General features: G+C 34.5%; 1 protein-coding gene across 4 annotated transcripts in view; it reads left to right on the top strand.

The window, feature by feature from the left end:
- Positions 1-24410, top strand: part of LOC149786943 (uncharacterized) — a 170433-nt gene that overhangs the window by 21079 nt on the left and 124944 nt on the right. For 3 of the 4 annotated variants that reach the window (XM_089977476.1, XM_089977477.1, XM_089977475.1), the window contains exons 3-7: positions 4377-5162; positions 6976-7236; positions 19701-20291; positions 21584-21732; positions 24030-24240. In XM_089977476.1, coding sequence (XP_089833602.1) covers positions 4377-5162; positions 6976-7236; positions 19701-20291; positions 21584-21732; positions 24030-24240 — 1998 coding nt within the window. Of the gene's footprint in view, positions 1-4376; positions 5163-6975; positions 7237-15193; positions 16773-19700; positions 20292-21583; positions 21733-24029; positions 24241-24410 lie in introns of those variants that run through there. The other variant, XM_089977478.1, reaches the window with a different exon arrangement.

The raw sequence follows: 24410 nt of genomic DNA, 5'->3' as shown, positions 1-24410 counted from the left end.
CACATACCCACATTGGCCGAATCCGAGACTTGAACCCATGCAGACAGAGGTGAGATGGCAGTGATCTGTAATGGAGAGTGCTTTAGGGCACTCAGCCCCCTAAATAGTTATCTCTCTTTGATTATAATTACCTGGAATGGGAGGGTGGAGATGGTAAATTATAATATGCTGAAAAAACCTTTGTTTGGATTGACATAAGTGGAAAAAACATTCTATTCTCTTGTTCAAGAATAAAAAAAGTGAAGGAGATCATAGCTGTCAATCAGATTGTATTAAGAGCTGGAAATTTTAGGTGTTTTAAGAACAGTATGGACTGCAGATTTTTGTGGGAGTGGGGTGGGAGTTCCTAAGAAGATGCTGTCCTTTAAAGCTAAAATTTGTGGAAATTTAGTACAATGCATAAATAAAATGACAGATCATTAAATTTCCTCCATTAAGATATTATGAGTTTAATGTCATTTTTCAATACATAATAAGCTATACATAGTGGCCATTATAACTGGAGAGGAAAGAACCCAGGAAAGCTCCGTTAAGAACCACTGACTTACGGAAGCTATTAGCATGCTTTCTCACAGATCCACATTGGTCAAGACTGAGACTTGAACCCTTGTGGAGAGACATGAGATGGCAGTGATTGATAATAGCAAGTGCTTGGACCACTTCAGCCACATGGGCCCCTCCCTCTGTGAGATAGCATTGTATTGACTGGTCCACTACAATAATAGATGGAAATTAGGGTACAAAATGATTACGATGTTTTAAACTGATACAATGTATGGCTCATCTGCAAAATCTGAACATAATTCATCATACTGGTAATGAAAGAAATAATGAGAAATGATTTTTCTTAAGATCAATCAGAGATAATCATGTTTAGTTAATGTATGCCTTGTCATCACAACACATACAAGTAATTCAAAATTATAACATGCAACAGTAGAAGTATTAATATCATTTAAAGTGTTACAGACACATACTTTTCTATCATTTAATGTGTTACAGACACATACTTTTCCATATATTAAAGTGTTACCGACACCTATTTTTCCATCTTTTAAAGTGTTACCAACACCTACTCTTCTATCATTTCAAGTGTTACTGACACCAACTTTTCCATCTTTTAAAGTGTTACCAACACCTACTTTTCCATCTTTTAAAGTGTTACCAACACCTACTCTTCTATCATTTCAAGTGTTACTGACACATACTTTTCTATCATTTAAAGTGTTACTGACACATACTTTTCTATCTTTTAAAGTGTTACCAACACCTACTTTTCCATCTTTTAAGGTGTTACCAACACCTACTCTTCTATTATTTAAAGTGTTACTGACACATACTTTTCTATCATACATTATCAATCTGTACATGAGAATCAGCAAAATGCAAGTAACTTTCTTATGAAAATATCACTTTAATTGGTTTGAATCTATATTTGAAAATCAAAGGCACAAATTTGCAATGCCTAATGATGGTGCTGCCCACTTGCGCAAGCTGATCACAGCATGCATATATCGGATGAAACATAACAGAAGTTTTACTAAGTATCATCTGGCATGACTGTATTGAATAGAATACATTGTGATCTCAAAGTACTGAGAGGTCATATAGAGGTTATTTTGAATATAATGTGATGTTATCAAACAAGTCATTAAGTAAAGGTTGATGTCATAGGTATGAAATAAGTAGCCGATTGGTGTGATTTAAAAAAAATGAATTGGGCATAAATGTGTTGAATACGGGCAACTGGAAAAATAAGGTTGAATGCTAAACGATTTCACAAATCAGTTCAAGTGGGTGGGGAAAAATGGCAATCATGTGCTGTCCATAAGTTGGCAATGATTACAACTTAAAACTCTGCACTTAAGCATTAAAAAAAACCCCACTTTAAATGCTTTCATTCAGGCAAGAGTGGATAGCTTCCTGGAGCTAAACCTAACGAATTCACAGTACAGTATTTGTAGTAAGGGTGTAGATACCATTTCGCGGCAGTGGCTGGTGTAATTGTCTAAAAAACGTGGCTTTTAAAGATATTGCAGTAGGTGCGCTCAACCTAGTCACTAAACTGCTAAAGGCATTTAAAACATGCAAAACAAATTCAAAGGTTATATAAATCTAACCCTGTCTACACAGTAAGAAAACCTGAAATCGATGGTAAATGATACAATCTTGTCACATAAGTTTCTGTCCACTTTACACTGTTAGTCCATTATATGCATTCTGTGTATGAAATTTATGCGTAGATTTTATAATTCTTAATTTGAAATTAGGCAATTTACATTTTATTCTTAAAAAATGCACAAACTTGTGCTCAAAACACTTTTCACAGTACTAAAGAGAGCCATATTATACTGGTTCTCTGCCGTTGAAATTTAATTATATTGAAAGGAACCGGGAACCATGCTAAGCCGCCAAATAGTCTGGTTCTTGGCTATATATCTTATAGAACAGCGGTATCGGATGTTGCATGCAAGGAACGTGGATATGTATTAATGCGCGAAGCTGCTGTATTGTATTCCGAATGAGGAATGTGAGCCGAATTTTGTTGGCTCAGGAGCAGACGACAAGAATTGGAGAGTGCAGAAGTTTTCATGGAGGCAGGAACTTTCATTGAAATAGTCAGGGTAGTATATACATGTAATATTAAGTATCAGGTGCAAATTTCTGAAAATAAGATATTTCATTATCATTTAATCTTATTTTCTAAAAATATTGCTTTAAATGCCACAGGTACTGTAGGAATGCTTGTTTCCGTCGTAAAATTTCAAAGTATTGTAAACACCCACTCCCACTAATTTGTAGAAGAGGAGTTGGAGTTGTCATTAACTTCCAATTTTGCTGAGAGAAACGAGTGCCTGTACCGAATGCAGATCATATATACTTTTTTCTTCCCCCCACCCCCGCCTCGTTTGTGTCGTTTGAGTCGGAACGTTAATGTAACTTTTTAAATACTTTACATTTTTAAAAGAAAATGCTGACAAGACGTTTATTGTTTTTCTTCTCTTTTTACACAAAATAGGTGCGTCCTTAAAAAATAAAGTCGAATTTAAATTTACTGTTTTACCTGCACATGATTTGGTTTAATTATTTTACCTGACAACAACTACAGCTTGAATTATGTGTATGTAAAACACGTATCTCCGTGTCTTACGGTTTTGACTGAGTGCTTGAATCATAATTAGGGCAGGTCTTTTGACAAGGTTTGCCTTTGAGGCAAATATCATGTGTCCGTGAATTTGTCTTTTCATATCCACCCAGCAAGTATATCAGGTATACGTTGTTATAAGGTGGGGACTTCGATCATTTCCAATCTATAGCCCATGGGCTAAATCCAGCTAAAAATGAACACCAGGGCTTATTTCGGTTTCAAATATTAATTTGTCTTTTCAAGTACTGTAGGCGTATGTATGGCTATATGGTGGGGATCTCATTAGTTTCCAAGTTATGGTGCAGGGTCAAACATTTCATAAGAGTAGGCTGGCTTCTGTGGTCAAAATAAGTTGCATGCATTAATCATAATTTTCATCCCCAACTCTTGTACACATGGTTGTATGGTGCTAGCCTCAAAAGTTTTTCAATTGTGATACAAAGGTAGGTATTGACCCTCCGTGCAAACTGATGTGCAAATTTATATTTAATGCCGAGTAAGTGTGCATTATGGGCGTCGCCAAAGAAATCGCAATAGTTTCTATTATATTGACCAAGGGGATACGTTTTCTTGAGGGTGGGGATAGACTGACTCCGTGTTATCTCCTCAAGTGGTTTCTGTTGATTGATCACATATGGCAATTTTCAGGAGTTACTTGAAATTTATGTAAAATCACCTCTACCCCTTTAGCCCTACCATACTCCGGGCAAGGTATTTTTATTTTTATGCTAAAACGTAATGGCTACAGTAATCCTAGTTTCCTGTGACCCTTCCCTCTATATATTTGATAGCAGGGCATTTATGTTAAAGCATATCATGGCTTCAATAGCATTAGTTGTAGTTGCAGAACATTACAATTTAGCAACTAAACTAATAGTAATAATAATAATACAAATAATACAACTATTGCGACAATGATGGTGGTGGCTAAAATACGAAAACAATTACTTTTTTGAGCATGATTTATCCTTCATGCTCCTTTTCAAAATATTGCCAGGTGATAAAAACAAACGGGATTGTGCAATTAGTATAATATAGTAATAATATAAATAACACGACTATTACGATAATGGTGGTGGTGGCTAAATTTACGACACTGGGCCAATGTTTTAGGTCAGAAATAGATATACCAATGTGTACATGTTTATTTTGCGTTGTTTACTAAAAGTATATATATCTGTATTTTGTTTGTTTCATATGCTGATATGTGTCTCTCTTTTATCCACAGCCGGCAGTGGACCCAACTACAATGGCGTTGTGGTGACAGAAGACACGTTGCTGGTCATAGACAAGAATGCGAGGAATCTCCAGATTTACAATCGACATGACGGTAAACTGTGTACATTACACGAACTGGAGTCCATTCCCTGGTGTGTCTGTCTTATTAACAAGACGGAAGTTGCTGTGTGTCTGGAGGACAGTAGGATTGTAATCATGTCATTGAAATCTATACATGACGTAAAGCGGGTCAAAACATTAGATGTAAGGACAGGATTTCATGAATGTAATTCAGTGGCAAAATGGAATTCAGACAAACTCGTTGTCAGCGGTTGGAAATTGGACGACTTCATGTTGTACTGGTGTGTTGTAAACCTTACAGATGGACGTGTAGACTCAACTCAAAAGGTCTGTGAAGGGGGCTGGATTGGTGGTAGTCAGTTGGCCGTAAAAGACAACACTGTCTACATCTCGTGTCGGACTTATAACTACACTAGTACTAGCTGTGTGTATGCATATGACATTTTTAATCCACACACACAAAAGTTTGTGTATCAACATGATGGATTTGAACCGTACTCAATAATGGTTGATAGGAGGAATTTCATTTACGTGTGTGACAGGAACTCTAACAGAATTCATCAGCTGACAGACAGCGGTCAACTAGTGACCATACACACAGTGTCATCAAGTCCCTATGGAATATTCTATGATGACCAGCATGGAGTTATGTACACCACAAGGGAGTACAGTAATGTGATAACAGTGTACAGACTGGAGTATTCACATCAATCAGGTAATTCCATTTTATTTTATATCACACGATAACGAAAACTAAATATTTTATTTATTTACAATTCCTAATTCACATTTGGATAATAAATGTAAGTTATACATATTACAATTAGAACCTAATTGTAAAGACAAACAGTTTAAAATATGTAAAATGAAATTAAAGTGTAATAAATATTTATTTTTTATTCTCCAGTTTGTAAACTCGAAGTGACGTTCGTCAAACATAATCATTATTTATTGATTTTGACTGCAAATATAATAATAGTTGTTGTTTTAAAATTTAATACCAATATAGTTGTACTTAATTAAATTAATTCATGATTGTTAAGCTATCTGCACTTTAATTCTTACTATAATATTTCATGTAAAAATTTTAATTCTCTATGGACTGTCGCAATGGCGGCTGGCTAGCTAGCGTTCATCATTACCAGTGCGGGGCAATACACAGTTTTTTTTTTTGTCCAGTAGGGGGCGCTTTTATTGAGAAGCCATTTGCACGCGACCGTCAATCCGGGTTACACCGGAAAGCACTCTTGGGTTACAGCGTCTAAAATGCCGCGTTTCTCATGTTCTCGCAGGTTGCATAATCTCGCGGTATTGGATATTTCCATTTTACATAGACACTTGAACAATCTGCCTTTCGTTTATAACAGATTCTTTAAAAATGTTTTCTTTTTGTGAAAATAAATAAGAAACTTATTGACCAGTAGAAGACGTATCAGATATCTACTTTCCTCAAACGATTATTTATAGACATTTTCATCTTGTCATGCCGAAGCCGAATGGCGCATTCATATTCCGGATGATGTAGGAATAATTGAACAAACCCCTTCAATTTGATGTCCGATTGCTGAGTGTAATTTGGTTTGGACACTTGACAGCTTGGCTTTGCTTCAGATGTGCATCTTTTGAAAGACTGATCGCTCTTGGTTATTTTCACTTCCTCTTGGAAATTCCGTGATTTTAAAAGTAAAAACAAAACACAAAAAACAAACACAAAACCATGCTGACAACTTCTATTCTTTATATAATTGTTTTATATTTTATAATGTTTTAAATACATGTTTATATGCTGGTATTCCCTACTCTGGCAAGATTCACCTGCCAATTTTAAAAGTGCTTAAGTTAGGTCACTTTGATTTAATTTAAGCCTATTTTTGGGGCAAACGGCTCAGTCATTTTGTTCAGCTGTTGCTTTAAATGATGCATGATTTCCATAATTATAACATGTAAATATATTCACAGTACATGAATGCATGCCAACATGCTCTACATTATACATGTTGCAAATGCAAACAAGTTCACATGTACCAGTTACATTTTTTAGAAGCACTTGATAATTGTAGAGCAGACTCATACTGGTACTGCCAGGTTTATTTTTTATAAATATATCTCAGTTTTAATCAGATTGTAGATTTAAATGTTTGGATTATTTTTTTTTTTAATGTGTTTACCAAAATTGAACACCAATAAACTGTGGTGAGCTTTTATGACAATAGATTTGTGAATGTTGCACAAGTCTCCAGTGTATTAACATGAATAACTTTGATGGCATACATTGAAATTACACTCTCTCATCAGTGTTTCCCTATACCCTCATTTGTGCTTCAGAGACCCCCAAATTTTTAATTTCAACCCCATTTTTGGTACCAAAGTTTGTTTTTTACTCAGTCTGACCCCCAGTTTTGACACCAAGGTGATTTTTTACTCTCAGTCTTGCACCTCTAGAGGATAGTCTGTCTGATGTTTCGGGTAGTCATTATTTTTCAATTTGCCTCAATGTTAACAGTAAAAATAATCCATTACATGCACAGGTGTTCCAGTAGAAATTCAGAACATGGATGAGAGATCCATCCAGCTTTTTGAAGATGCTCTAAAAGATGGAAAGGAAACAATATACAGCATAAGACTCATGGTTGTCGGACACATGGGTGTAGGGAAGACAACCCTCGTCAAGCGTCTTCTTGGAGAGGAAGTAAACATTTCCGAGAGATGTAGTACAGAGGGTATAGATGTCTATGTCAACTGCTGTGATGTTTCTTTATCGACCTGTGAATGGATGAGGCGAGAAAAGGGTATGTGGTCATACAAATATAAGATACATACATTTCTCTATTTATTCATATACCAGGAGGTGAAATGTATTGTGCTGTGCTGATGCCCCCCGCACTATTAGCAATGACAAATTTTCAAGATGGTCACCACGATGACCATACTAGAGATCTGATCTGTACCATTTTCATTTAGGACCAGCTATTCATTATGAAGCCCCTTAGTGAAAAACCTATGGTGATATGGCCATCCATTCAGGAACAGCGATACGAATGTCAAGGTAGCAGCACAAGATTTTTATTTAGAACCAAGTCAGTCATAGGGTAAATAAATGCTTAAAGTTCATATCCATTTTTCAAATAGGTAAAGCAAATTGTGATAAGAAGCTTGTGTTAATGGATGGATGAATAAAGGACAACATGCCATCCCATTAAGACATCTGATATCGGTCCAGTAAAGCCAAAAATGTATTTTTAAATAGTATTTTGACTTTTTGTATCAAAGATGTTGACCATAGGGAACGTATGTCTGGTGATATGGAAGACAATTTTTCTTTTAGAAGACAAGTAAGACTTGTATTGATTTCAGATTGAATATGTTTTAGCTGTATCCATCTTATATATGAGTGCTTTACATCTGAAGATCATGATAGTGTTTACCACCTGGCAGACATAATATACGAGACTAATGTAAAAAGGCTTTATATCTGGAGATTTTAATATTATTTGCAACCTGGCAGACATATAATATATGAGACTAATGTAAAAATTTTTATATCTAGAGATTTTAATAGTATTTACAACCTGGCAAGCAAATAATATACAGTTTATGATCCTTCTGTTATTTCAGGTTCTCTGATTTCTCCTTCTGTGATGTTAACTTTGTTCTCTTTGTGAAAATGGGCACTATCATCCTAGTTTCATTTTGTTCATGTCTGTAAAGAGCAGTTACATACCACCTTGGCATTAACATTTTTGTTTGCAGGTGTAACTGTTTTTGTATATGTAAAGGCAGATCTTCAAATTTCCATTGCCAGAAGCTGCAAAGGGGGGGGGGGTTACATAATTTTTCACATAAAAATGCAAATATCCTGAATGAGACTATTCCATTTGGGACTATGAATTGTTATTGAAACTATCAGATAACTTTTCATCTCTGACATGGTATTCTAACTTTACATGAAACATCCTTTGATTTCATGCTAATTGTTCATCTGTGTTTTTGACAGCTTTCCATGAAATGGTTACCTTTGGCCAAATTATTTGATATTGTTTCAGAGCCCCCCCCCCCCCGCTATTATTTTCTTATTTGCTATGAATTTTCAATTTCCAAGACTAAAATAATATTTAAAAAAATTTTACTGGGTGGTGGTGGTGGTGGTAGGGTTGGCAATGAAAGATAGGGATGGTTGGCCAACCTGAAACATATTTCTTGTTGTCTTATGTAAGTCACTACCACTCTTGAAGGAATGATCTGCATTTCTCTATCTAAATGGTGTAGATAATTTCGTTCAGGTGTACAAAAAAAACAAACAATAGATGATGGTAAACTGTGTCATGCTAGGGCACAAATCATGAGTTGTCAAAATATAACTTGGAAGGTTATGCTGCCCATGATATTTTGGAGAAGGCTGTTCCGAACATCAGCTTAAACTTGCTACAAGGGATATCGTGAAGTAAAAAATACAGGTTTATGACAGTTGAAGCAGTCCTCTTAAACATATATTACTTCTCCCAAAAGAGATTTTCTGCAGGGCTGATTGATATATTTGTGAGAAGACCTTGCTTGTCAGTGTAACAATTTTTATTAAATCAAATGCTGCAATTGTTGTAATTGTGAACACAATTTATTTCTCTGTTCTAGTTTAATGAGTATGAAAGTAATTAATGTTAATTGGTTGTTATTTGTGGTTTAGCGCCATGTTTCAGTGTATGATATACTATGCTGTTATGTATATTTGATTTAATTTATATCTGATTTAATTTATTTGTAAGTTTTTAAAAAAATTATTTTAAATTTCATTATATGTCAAAATAATGTAAATTTTTTTTACAAGGAATTTTATATTTTCCAGAAATTAGTTTCATCTTAGAGTTAATCGTAAACACTGAACTTTGTATCTTATGCTGACCTAGTTCCCGACCTTGATTCAGAAATCACTGAGACAAGTAAACAACTTTTTATTTTTATCTTATTCTTAGAATAAAATGATTGGTTTTTGTCAAGGTCATAAAGGGACTACGTGCTTTTAGACGTAAATACTTCTAAATAATTCTTAAGAGTTGACCCAAATCCAGGAATGTTTTGAGTTTCAAGTTACTGTAATTCCAATTTTTATGAATGTAATGGATTTTCTGCAATATGATTGGATGTAAATGGTCACGTGATGCTGATCTGGAATTTTTTACACTTCGATCAATTCTGGGACTACTTTCGGTTTGCACTATAAATAAAAACTGCAGACACATTACTGTGAAACAATTGTTTCGTCTTTTAAATTTTTAATTCAGCAAATAAATATAACTTCTACCCTTTTTTATACATTTTCCAATATTCTTTGATTGATATTCATAGTTGACTATACAATTTAGCATTCATCTGCTACATAGCCAAGCAAAATGGCCGACTAAGGTGATTTTTCACTGCAATTTTCTGCGGAGTTTTTTGAACAATTAGATGACATGGAATTAAAAGAAATAATAGCAGCGACTGAAGCAGATGGAGATGGATTTGATGATATTGCGATGGATGGTACAAGCGCTGAAGATAAAATCAAACAGAGATTGACAGATTCCCTCACAGAGCACCCCATGACCGCCTTCACCCTAGCCATACATAACAACAACACTAATAGCGTGGGAACTGGGACAGTCGATTTTGAGGCTGCTGAGGGAGATACACCAAGATTCAAGAAATTATCTGAGGAAGACTTAAAAGCTATTGAAATAAATCAATACTCAGAGGCTACTAAACAAAACATAAAATGGGGCATTGGCGTTTTTAATGGTACATTTTTTAATTTTCTGTATATGTTTGTTTGCTTATTTTCAAACGTGTGTGGGTGTTGGTGGCATGGTGTGAATATGACCACTTATACAATAATAAAAACAAATATTTATGAGACCATTATTCAAAGACTGGATAAGTTTATAAATGTTAAAACTACAAGAATAAAATAATCAGATTATTTACATGAAATATCTTTGATGGATAGATTTTGAACATATATCATAACATATCGCATAGTTTGTTGAGATGACAATGTTTTCATGATATCTCCAACAATGTGACTAACTACCATTGAAAAATGTATATTATAATTCATAAAGTGATGATTTTGCTTCATTAAGTAATTTTGGATGTATAGTCATTAATTTCAATGAAAAAGAAATTACATAACTTTTTGCATTGCTATTCTTTTTCTCAAGAAATAAATCTTCTGTATAAATTTGAAAGACTTTAATGTTGAAGGATAAAATTAATAATGTCACTGTATTACATACATAAATTCCAACCATAAATAGACAAAATATGCACAAATTGCAGGACATGTTTTTATGTGTATTTAAAAATGATCTTGCCAAGTGTAAGAATTGTATTGCTATGAATATTTTTCTATTTACTTACAGCTTGGTGTATTGAAATTAATGGATACAAACTTGACTTCAACACAATCAGGCCAGACGGACTGAGTGGCCACTTAAGAAGATTCTGTGCTGAGGCCCAACCAAAATTTTTATCATCCAGGGTCACAAAAATGCTAGCCAATCAGGCGCAAGAATATCACAAAATTCCTTGAGAAATGTTCGTGCAGCCATTAACAGATACTTGAAGGACAATGGAAAAGATATTGACATTGTCAAAGACAAAGAATTCATAAATGCTAATTCAGTGTTAAATGCAAAACTGAAATTGAATTTAAAATCAGGTATGTCAAGGCCAACCCAGCATTACCAAGTAATTTCACTGGAAGAATTAGGAAAAATCAATGTGTATATTCAAAAATTTGACCCTGTTGCCCTTCGATTCAAAAGTTGGTATCTGCTGGCTATTCATTTTGTGACCAGAGGTATAGAATTTCACCATCAACTGTCCCCAACTTCCTTAAAATTTTAAAAGGATGAATCTGGAATGGAGTACATGACTCTAAATCATGAAACACTTCATAAAAACCACCAAGGTGGTGTTGATGCAAAGCTTGAAGAAACATCAGACAAAGAATGTATGCAACTGGTACAAACACTTGTCCAGTGAAATCTAAAAATTTTCCTTCAGAAATGTGACAAGGCAGCAAAGGCATTATTTACACAATGCAGTAAAGGATCACTAAGATCTCCTGAATTCACTGACAAATGGTATACTTGTGAACCAGTCAAACCAAAGCAATTCTCCTCATTCATGCCAGACATCTGCAAGAATGCAGGAGTGCAACGCTATACTGGACACCCACTCCATGCAACAGCAATTCAGGCTGTGAGTGATGCTGCATTTGCAACCAGAAATATTTTGTTTATGACAGACCACAAACATGAGGAGTCTCTAAAAACTTACAGTCGAAGACCTAGCACTGAACAAAAACAACTAATTAGTTCAGTTTTGGAAAATATTGCTAATGGTGGTCAAGCTCTTTCTGTATCAGACCCAAACACGAACCCACCTTTCACTTCAGATCAAAGTCAGCAACCATCGATAAAGTCTCCAGTTAGAATTTCGAACACTCTAAGCGCTCAGTCCTTCCAGCACTCCAACACTCAACTATGCAGCCAAACAAAACATAATGGCTGGTTTTGCGAGCAACTCTACATTTAACAACTGCACATTTAATTTCACATTAGATAAATGAAAGGGTCTTGTCAAGTATTAACGCTCTTGAAAATGATATAAAATGTTACTCCTGTATAAAATTTATTTAATTAATACCTTTATTTTGGTAAGGGATAATATCATCTTGTTCATATTTCTATGTTGTTCATTGATAAAATTAATAATGATTTATGGTTTGTTTGGAAATTTCATTTAGCACACTTGTTCTATCCCTTTCAGTTGTTATCATGAAAGGTCGTTGTCATCTGACGTAGCAGATAGGACTGGCTAAAATTGAACAAGAATGTTGTAAATAAATGAAATGTGTTGAATCCACTGGTAGCCATTGTTTAATATGTAAAGTATGGAGTTTCTGAAGAAACGTAACTATGACAGTAGTCACATTTCATTTCACATTAGATCACGACATGGATCTTGTTAAGTATTAACACTGTTCAGAAGGACATAAAATGTTATTCCTGTATAAAATTTATTACATTTTTACCTTTATTTTAGTAAGGAATAGCATCCACGTTGTTCATTGACAAATTCCATAATGATTTCAATTTTCATGTTGGATTGGAAATTGAATTTTAGCACACTTGTTCAGTCCGTGTCAGCTGTTATTGTGTAAGGTCATGGTCATCTGACGTACCAGATGGGACTGACTAAAATTGAACAAGAATGTTGTAAATAAACAAAATGTGGGGAAACCACTGGTAGCCATTGCTTAAAATGTAAAGTATGGATTTTCTGAATAAACGTAACTTTGACAGTAGTCAATATGTTCCTGTGAGTCTATACAGGTTGTATATTATGGGGTGATGTGAAGGGGCGAATGAAAGGAAAGTATGCGCGACTTAAATTGGAATGCATTATTGATGGAATAAGTTGATTTGACAGTAGAAAGGATGAAATTGGAATTATAAGGATTTCATTTACTTTGTGAGTGATTAGGTAAAATTTACACATCGATAAATACCCAACCATGATCATTTAATCCTATAGTATAATCTTTGTTTATAGAGATATTTCTCAGTTGGGGCTTTTTCTTTACACTGGAAAGTGTCTGTTGTGTCAGTTTGGAGTTATTATTTTTATTCAAATTATTTGGATTCTTAAAGATTAATTCTTTTCCTGGAAATATTTGAGTGCTCATGGAGAATTCTTGGACAAAGACATTTATTTAAATTTTATTCTGAAATTCAAACACCAGAATATTATTTGACTGTGGGATAAAAAAGAACTGTAGTTGATACAGCACCATACTGACTACAGTATACGTCATTGCCTTCCATTTTGGATTCTTCGTTGGGACTCAAACTTGAATTCAGTAAAACATTTCATTATTAGGACTTCTAAAATTTAATTTGTGGATTATTCTTGGATTATTTTTGGATTTGATTCTTAAAACCATATGTTATTTTCTTCAATTGTTATAGTGTTTTTTTCCAGGGAAATAAACTATTTGTTACATTTTTCAAAGGTTGTTGTTTTCACTCTTTCTTTTGTTACTTTTTATTTGAGCCTAAACAAGTAACATAAGAATGCATAACAGTCTGCTTATTTGGTTGAGAAAGAAACTGTATAATAACATGAGTAACTACTGACCCAGTAAAGATACTAGCAAGTGTTTTCATACCCACATTGGCTGATATGTAATACACATGACAATAAGGTTTTCTATATTTTCAATGATGTTGAGGTTGATTACAAGATTATTTTAACTAAATTCTAGAGAGATTTGTTATTTCCCACCTGTCACTTTTAAAACAAATGTGGCAGGCAAATATAATACAGGCATAAACATTTTCGGGTACAAGAACGGATAGAAAGTTTAGATTCTGGATGACCATTGGACAGGTGCTGGATGAACAGTGAACAGATTTATGTCCATGCACAAAGAATATAATCCATACAGGCTTTTAAATTGTACATCAGAACAAATTGGTGATAAGAACAGTAATGTTCTTATTGAACTTTGACCTAATGCTTTCAGTCAGCTGTTGTATGCAAGTAGTTTGGAAATTGTCCATGTCATGAATCAATTTTACGCATTTTAGAAAGGACATACCGGTAATACTGAATTTGCTTAAAATGCTGCTCACCAGGTTGAAAGCGCAACTAGAAGTGACATGTTATTCTTTAACCACATGTTCTAAATATGTGCAGACAAGGATGACTTTTTAAGCCATCATATTAACCTTTGACTACAAGTATGTAATATGTTAGCACAGTATATATCATTATGTGTATCATATTTTTTAAGTTCTTTTTCCTTCTCTATTTATTTGCACAAGTGTATATGCTGCTTGCACCCTGTATGCACCCTTTGGCTTTTAGTCGCCCTCTGTTGCATGCTAACCTGCTTTTGTAACATAGCTACATGGTGAGTGGTATATATAATAACACCATATAAGCCATTAACCAGGCCACCTGGGGGTTTAGGTTAGAAGGCTTGCACAGTTTTATTTGCATGTGTACATGTGTGCATTTGATTTATCGTCTTAATGATGGCTCACATTTAACAGTAGTCCACTTACCCAAGGCCAGTGAAATTTCTCGTGCTATTGCATTTCAAAATTTCAATGGTTGAATTCCTAGTTAATATTAATATGCATCCAACATTGTTTGTGGAAAGAACTTGGGAAGATTCAGCAAGACATGTACATTTCTCCAACTTTTCATTTTCTGAAGTGTTAAATTCTAAGGCTATGGCAAACATGAAGACAAAGACATTTTTTTTTCTTTAATAGATATTAACACCGACATAAAATATAGACTGGCATCCCAAACAAGTTGGGAGTCCATAACCTTTAACGTATAAGCAACAGTTTTTATGACAGAAGTTGATATAAACAATTACAAATATCAAAGTATAATGTTCAGAGTTTATATTAAAATTATTCTTTTTTGATGGACTAGAAAGACTGGCTAACATTTCATTACATTCATATGGGTTAACTTCAAACAGTGCCTAGATAAACACCCGATGGCCATAACAATAATAACTAACAGCATCTATACAAAACCTTGAGAAACACTCAACAGCTTTACAATATTAACAAATAACTATTGGAAGAGCATTGGGAAACACTCATCTGCTCTATACTCAAACTTGCACTGATTATTATTATTATTATTATTATTATTATTTGATGTCGCATTTCTATTAAATTGTAATAAAGATTATTTGAACAAGGTCGGCAAGAAACACTTGACTTGGCCTCACAGGATCATGACAATTACTGTCTGATAACAATTTAACAGATTAAGCAGATATTTAAGCTAAAGCTGCTGATTTAAAAAAAAATAAAAAAATTGAACAAAGGATTTTAGTTATATAGAAGCAGATCTCAAAATTTAGTCTCAGTCCTGTTCCAAATGTATTATAAAAACTTTATTTTTGCATTTATTTATGTCGAAGTCGTGATATAACTATGAATTCTCATTCGCGGAAAATAATCAACAAAAGAGTTATCTTTTCTTTGCGCACTGCCTTATATGACCTTTATAGTACAAAAAAAAAATTGTAAAATATTTTCCTATGCACGTTCTAAAAGTTTTGAGCTGATAACACGACCCTCGAAAAACCGATGAGGTCCCAACACAGACGGTTACAAACCTTTTATACCTCCTGTGGAATTCTGCAGGATTCTGCATTTGGCACGTAAACTTTTAACGTTCACTGGGTAGCAACCGCAGGTAAAAAATTGGCGAGCGCTTGCTTTCAGGGGCAACCAAACTTTGTTACTGATAGCAGAAGAACTACACACTAATTAATAAATGTAATTAGAATCCTGTATAACACAGAGTATTAGCTAAGTGTGCACACAACGAATATACTTTTGAATGGTCAAAATTTTCGATACAAAAATGTTTAATTTAAAATGGTTGATGCCGTAAGCGACCACTAACCATTAATGGGGCACTCACCAATATGTACTTTTGAGAGAGTGACGTATGCAAGGTGAAGTAGTTCGCATTTAAAACGTGCACATTGGAGAGAATGTTGGCATACCTCTATGCTACATTAATGTAATGTGGATGATATTTCTTTTGGATATTTTCTTTTGGAAATTTTACATGATTTAAGCACACTGCTAACTAAAATGACTGCTCCCTTGTGTTAAAAGATCAGCCTGAATTAGTCTAAGGTACACTATATATAGCAGCTATTAAAATAGGGAAAATGAATTTTGCCAGACTAGATAATACCAGCTTCTGAAAGTGCAATGAATGAATTACCAAATATATAAAATGCAAAAAAGTTATCAGCTCTTTTTTATACAATTTACCTCTGAAGTTCAGGAAGTGAAAATGACCAAGTAGAGCTAGCACTTTTCTGAAAGATGCACATCTGAAGTAAGGCCAAGCTGTATACTCTATAACCCATAGTACACCCATCAATCATACACCAAAATAAAGGGAATTAAAGGTTCTTTGCATTATACCTAAAATATACAAGGTCTTTTTTAAATAGCCAGTTTAACCAGTGAGCAAAGCCAGGGAAATTCTTTTTCTTTAAAATCCTAACCTATGGAAAATACGAAACTGTAGAGCGCCACCTAAGCTATATAAACAACAGAAGTGTTCCAAATGTGCCAAATCTGGAAACGAGACCAATATTTCGACTAGTGACACATAACACCACCATGGAATGAAAGAATTCAAGGAATGATTTATGGTCAGTGTATATGCGAATAGGAAATACACCCCAGAATCATGCCGATCATCATTTTAGTATTGAATAACGGTAGGTATTAATTTATAAATTAATGTTGACTGTCAATATTGACAACACCCACCCACCCACCTAGGTACGATGGCGAACCCGGTCAGCGAAGTAGAGGTACTAGATCTAGTAGTTTTGGTACTACCATTCACCCTACTGTAGCACCGAGAGTTTTACGATTAATGAACTTAATTTGAAATGTATAAAATTTTTAGAGGCTAGATATCCTGCCCATTACAATAGCATTACAAAATAACACATTTATGAATAGAACCTTGAGAAACATTCAATGGCTTCCTAATCAAGCTTGTACTTATTATTATTATTATTATTAATACTATCCATGATTTCCTATGATTAAACTTAGTTACTTTCAGTAATGCGATAAAACACTGTAATTCGAAAGAAATTAAGTAATGGACACTGAATATAAAATTCATCAATGTACCATACAGAATGGAAAGTTCTATCCCAGGTTTCTACAGCAGAATGCTTCATAATACTAGCAGATTTCTATAAATATGAATAAATAACTTCACCATACAGGTTACAGAATTTTATTTCGCTCTTTACATAAGATTTGAACCAAGTTTGCTGGTAAACTGCACCCATCGTTGTGCCTGTAATCATTGACCCCTATACCATTTTAACCCTGTATGTATATATATGAGCTAACTCATTCTTTTCACCTCGAGACCAATTATTTACATGAAGAATGAAAGTTGCATCTAGAAGTATGCCATTAAAGGATAATTATGTTTGGTCATACATGACACCGCCTGTTCTACTAATTGGATTATCTTTGCAATTAATGTGAACTGTGTGTCTATTACTGCATTTCCTCTGCATTACAGTAACTAAATATTCTATAACAAAACACAGAACATAAAAAGAGTAAGTTCTTACCAAACTGGACAAATAAACAAATAAATATAATTATGCTTAGTTCAAAATCTTGTTGTATTTTGTATTTATCATAGTATAGTAAACCTTACTATATATACAAGTTTAAAATCTGTTACTTTATATAAGCACCAGGGCACTGAGTGGCCGAGTGGTCTAAAGCGCTCTCTGTTACAGATCACTGCCATCTCACCTGTCTGCGTGGGTTCGAGTCTTGGATTCGGTTAATGTGGGTTTGTGAGAAAGCTTGCCAGCAGCTTCTCGTGGGTCGGTGGTTCTTTCCGGGGTTTTCCCAGATTCTTCCTCCACCATTAATACTGGCTGCCATGTATAGCCTATCGTGTGCTGAAAAATGGCATTAAGCCCTTCAATAACAACAACAACATAAGCACCATCCATGTTAATATTAATGTCAGTGGATAACAACAAACCATACCAAGATATGCATTGTTAATTACTGCGTTTTTAAAATTTCTTTTACTTGCCGTATTTTCATCTCCATTACTGTATATTAGTACTACCATCCACTCTGATTTACCACTGAAAGCTTTGTGATTATTGAACATTTTTGCAAGTGCCAAAACTGAGGCTAGAGCTGATTATTAAATGTCACATTGCAAAATCACTACAGTATTTATCAGATTATCTTGGAAACGATTAAACCATCATGACTGAGCAGAAAACAGATTGACAAATAAACATCAAGTAAAAATACCTAGTTACAAGTTGTTGAGTAGAAATCAACGTGACTGTCTATTTGATGTTCCAAACATGAACAGATACTTTCAGTAAAACATCCCAAGGATTATGGTGATTTTGTTTCCTACTGGTACATATACATTGTATTCTTAACCACAAATAATAATCTTAACAGCTGAGTCCCTTTTACAAATGAATGTAGTCATATTTTTCTAATATAAGCCTTTTATAAAGATTGTTGCTGCTTGGTACAGCGATGCCATTATCATGTTGCATTAAACCAGTCAAGATCAATAGCTCTGCTTTATGGGAAATAAGTCTTTATTAACCAAGATCCACTGCTTTAGCTTCATATGAAATTAATAGACCAACACAAAGATGTGATATGGATGTGTGTACTGTAGAATAAAGAAACAAGTGGCATTCTTGCATTTTTTGGATGTGCCTTTTAAACGTTTTGCCTTGTCATGTCCATTTTTTTATTTGAAGGCTACTACAGCATATAAATTGCAAAGTATAAGGAAGTGTGTATTATACACCAAAAGTGATGCACCATCTAAAGATGGGATGAATAGGAAAAGGAATTAATTAGGCAATGTTTTCAAAACAAACATGCATTGAATGCTTAATTGCTGTTGAGATTATATTTGCATTTGTTAAACTTGTAATCAGCTTAATGATGAATTGTCATTTGCTATATGATTACTAATCGCTGATTTCATAGTCTTTTCAAGGGCAGTTATTGTTTACAACCAGTTTCTATGTATGCATTTTATAAAATTAGAGCATCATTTTTAGATTTTATTTTCTAGCAGTGTTTACATTTGTTTGAGAGGGTTTATTTTTTCTAAGTTCTTGTACAATCCTCATTTTTACATTTTTTAATTTTGCTTTTTATTGGTGCCATGTAGCTGTTATTGTGCTGAGAAGCTGTTTACATACATACATACATACACACACACACACACACACAAACACACACACAAACACACACACACACAAACACACACAGATACACACACACACATACATACATACATACATACATACATTCCAGTGGTAGTCTTCTTGCATTGACTATTTTACTGTCAGTCACTCCCTGTCAACCCCTATGTGGTGGATGTACACATGCACCAAAAGATTATTGGTGTTGAGTTGCTTGGTATCTACCCCACCACCACCACCACATTATTTAAACTTGCAGTAGCATGGAGTGACTTATCTGGCCCACCACATGTAGTGGAGAAACAAAAGATCATTGAAGTTGTATTTTCATTTTTCATTTCCAGATTGATTTTTTGTTGCAAAGCAGTATTCAGCTGTACTGTCTGTTCCTTCTGATTTCAGATTCAGAACAGGATTATAAACTACAGCGCCTTGTTAAAGTTCTAAATGAGAATTACAAAACAAGTGATAGCACTGCAGATCAGGAACAGGTTGCAAGCTCTCCTCAAGAGGAGAGAGCTGACCACAGTCCAACTGGCATTGTTGCTGATGATGACACTGATACAGAGGTAATATATCACCGGGCTCTTCAACAGAATATTGGCCAGAATCTTTCATCTACGGCTAGTCTTCAAGAAGAATCACCTTCCACTGTAGGTCAGAGTAATCTCACCCAGTCTGAAAATAACATAATGTCTGGAAGAGAGCCTGGAGAAAGTAATGCCACTGAAAGTCATAAGACGGATCCATTGAGGGAAATGTTAAAATTGTTGAAAGAAAATCCAGACAAAACAAAGCAGGATGTAAGAAAGTATGCACGTTTAACAATGTGGGACTTTGCAGGGCAGTATGCCTTTTACACAACACACCAGATGTTCCTGACAAGACGTGCCATTTACCTGTTAGTTTCAGATGTCAGTGGACAAATTACTGATATTGTAGAAGATGAGTGTTACTTTGACACTGAAGGGAAAGTGAAATGCAAAGTTCATGGTACGTGCTGGGCTTCATCTCATCTGTAAATTCATTTATCTTGTATTTGATGCAGATAAAAGATATTTTTCAATATACAAAAAATAATCGCATTCGTTTGTACAACTGTAACCATTTCTTGGTTAAGATTGTAAGAACTCAGTTATATTCAGAAGAGAATATTGAGAGTACTAAAGGATTGATTCCATATGGCTGGTCTTGAAAAATTAATATAATAACCATATTTTTGTCAGTTGCAGCATAAAAGCATTTAAAGGAGATAAAACATGACATGCCAAGAAAGAAATGATTGATAGAGTTAATTATTAATTGCACCATCAAATCTGTCATTTTTGGCACCAGATTTGATGCTACTTTAATGATAGTAATATCTTAATGTAATTAACTAATTTCCTCATGAACTAATTATTTCTTCATATTATTTTCATTCAGAAATAAGGACTTGAGGATTTTTCCCAACAATAGTATTTTTATGTCACTCCACTGTTTTTCAGTCGTAACTGCTAACAATCAGCAGACTTACTACTTAAAACACTTAATTAACAGTCATTTCCTGTAAAGTCAGCTATTCATGCAAGTACCTGTCTTTCCTTAATATGAGTTTAGGCTTCTCAAAATTTATTTTAAACTGAGCTGACACACAGGAACACAAACAACATGGTGTGAGGGACTGATATAATGTCTATAGTACAGGACCTAGGGCAGTCATTGAACTATATTGATTTTAATATGGTCAGGAGATAACCAGTAAGACCTCTATTTGTCTTGCATTTTGTGGCTATAGAGCCTTTAAATAAACTGTGAAAACACAATCACCAGACTAGCTTGGCCAGTGACACCATGATTAATTGCCTGACAAACAGAAAACAATACATACATTTGAATCTTAGGTAAGTTTAGTTGGCAACACCTATATTGATTGCCTGCTAAAGAAATAATTTTTAAACTTGACTTAGTGACTTTTGCATTTTACTTCATTAAGACGTTTATTTGGCAGTTAAATGGATGAATCAAAGACTAATTGATATATGAGATATTTCAAAACTCTCATGATCGATATCCAATTGAACAGATTTTGTAGGTCACATTCTTTGATCCACTGGAAATGTCTGGCAAAAGCAGGAACTTCAGGTTCTTTGGTTTCAAGTCATTTCATTCTGATACACATTCAATTAAATCTGTCAAAAACTAAGTCAATATTGTTTAGTAAATATTTTGTCAGCCAGTAGATGTACATTATTCTTTCAATGCTTATAATGTTAATGCTATATTTTGTTTCCTGACTTTTTTAGAGCTAGTTGAGATCTGGCTGAATTCTGTACATTCCTGTGCACCACCTGATACAGAAAACATGAATTCTGCACATTCCCCAACAACATCTTACACAGTCATCCCACCACCTGTGATTTTAGTGGGGACACATGTTGATCAAATTTCACAGGTATTTAGTTTGGCAAATAACACGTAGCTACTGAATGTTACATACTGCAATTTTATGAGAGTCAGGAATGTGACAGTCATTTCATTCCCATGGCTAGTGATTGTCACAAGTCATTAAAACCTGCAGCTAGAATTAAAGGAAGCTTGCAAAATTGTTCTGATTGTTTAATACATGCAAGTTTTGAAGTAATCAATTAGAAGAATAAATATTGATGTTTCTTTATTAAAGCCATAGCCTAAATCCATGCAAGGTTTCAAAGTTAAATAGTAGATTAACAAATATGGATATCTACACATACACTAATAAGACCCATGACCACACCCATTGACAGAGCTCATATGTAACTAGAGTAACATCATTTGCTTGCTAATGCAAACCCACATACCTTTTGCTACTCCCTCTGAACTACTTGTGGGGGGGGGATTGCCTTGAAACTTCACATACATGCTTGTCTTATGGTCTAGATGGAACTAGATGAAAAAGATGCCACTCAGATATCCAATATGGCTATCATAATAACCATCTTGATAGTATTGCTGTTACTATTATATCTGAGTGGATGGTCATAGCATGGGGTGTTTACTTAAGGACATTACATAAAGTCTTGTTGGCCCTGAATAAAATTGGCACCAATCAGTTTCCAATACAGCCATGACATCACTTGTCATAAATATGTTGTTATTGCTACTTCGTAATGGATTGGATGGTCATGTCAGCATCAGGTTTTCACTGAGAGACTTCTTATGATTTCTGGTTGGTCCTAGGCGAAACTATGCCAACCTAAGGTCTTGTTATCACTATTTTTGAATGGGATGGTAAGATCAATGTGGGTTTTACCAGAAGATTTCTTAGGATGTCTAGCTGGCACAGAATGAAAATGGTACTGGTTTGATATCCAATTTAGCCTCAATAGCAGCCGTTTTGAAAATCTTAGTATCATTATTCATACTGAATGGATGGTCTTATCACCATATGGTTTTATTTAAAGACTTCTTATGATATCTAGCTGATCCTAAACAAATAGTGCTGATCTGATATCCAATATGGCTGCCATGGTAGCCATCATAAACATCTTGTTATCACAACTCTGCTTGACTAGAAACTGATATTAGCAAGGGGTGTTCGTTGCAATACTTCTTGGTTGATCTAGTTAGTCTCAAAGTAAAATGGTGCTTATCTGATGTCCATTATGGCTACCACAGCTGTGTTCTTGTAAATCTTGTTAGTGCTGCTTCAGTTGTGGTTCTTGTTGTTGTTTAAGGTTTAATGCCATTTTCCAGTGCGTGATTGGTTATATATGGTGGCCAGCATATTGTATATACACTGTGGCCAGTATAATTTGTGGACGAAGAACCACCAACTCGTGGAAAGCTGCTGGCAAGCTTGTCATGTGTCTGCTCCCCTCAAAATAGTTTGCTATATCAACACAGAGTTTTCAGCAATATACTTTTCATGATTCCTTGATGGTCGTACATGAAAAGGTGACTGTTGTACATAGAGTATGGCTTCCACAATGACTACCTTAAAAATCTTTATGTCACTGCTCCCAGGTAATGGATGTTTGTTATCACATGACATTTGCACCAAAAGATTGTTAACAAAGACTACTCTGTAGCAAATAAAAATGGTGCCAAGCTGATATCTAATATGTGTACCAGATCAGCTAACACAGAATCTTGTCATCGATGAAGATTTTCAGAGATGATTTCAACACTTAAGTGATGAAATATAGGAAATAGTCTTGTCTTGAATTTGTACATAGCCATTCTTTTTGTCCAGTTCATTGTCATTCCATTTGAGGGACTCTTGTTATCACAGTTAAGGTCACTGATCAATTTTCTTTAGGCCCTTTTCTGCACAGTGCAAAATCTGTTATGCAGCTTGACTTCTCTGAGACCTTGGCAGAAAATGAAAACAATGTTCCAGTTTACAGCAGTCTTTCAGCCCTTGACTGACAGACCAGCTTATTTGCATTCCCTTAATTATGATTGAATTTCATATAAATTGCATAGCTTATATTGTCCCGCCAACATTTCTTTCTGTGCCTTATTTCCTTCGTAGGCCTTGTAGCAACCTTTCTGTATTTTAACTCAGTTGATAAGAAACTATGCAACATGATGTTGATGAATTGGAGTTTGCAGTGTTTAGTCTGCATCATCATTTAACAGAGATGTGACAATTGATATTTGGACCATCCCATTGTTTGTTTTTCATTCAGCAATTATCTAAATTATTATTATTATTGAATTTCATGTCAGGGAATATCAGTTACTAAATATTATAATATTTTGTATCAGAGACAATCAGCCATTAGGTGCAGTGAGGAATATAAACACCCCCATATAATGCAAGCACAAATGGTCACTGCAACCACTACATCAAAACCTACCCATTCTGGACAACAGCCAACATTGTCCATCAGCCAAGAGTCTTTTCAAACATCTACTGAAAGGCTACAAAGAGAAAGAAGAGCAACAGACCAGATCTTCTCCAATTCCATTCAGAAAGGTATGCAGAATAGTTTTAAATGTATCATCAGACAGGTACACAGAACCTCTTTGTTGGGTACCTATTTTACAACCTATAAGTCAATAGATTTTACTGAATTAACCTGTATATGGATTATGCAAAACTGTCTTAAGTACTGCTTGTACTAGGATTATGGATTGTAATTGGTA

This window comes from Sinohyriopsis cumingii, chromosome 12, assembly GCF_028554795.1.
Source record: "Sinohyriopsis cumingii isolate HCF-2022 chromosome 12, ASM2855479v2, whole genome shotgun sequence".
NCBI lineage: Eukaryota > Metazoa > Mollusca > Bivalvia > Unionida > Unionidae > Sinohyriopsis > Sinohyriopsis cumingii.
Note: the sequence above shows the minus strand (reverse complement) of the source record. Positions and strands in the feature narration are given on the sequence as shown.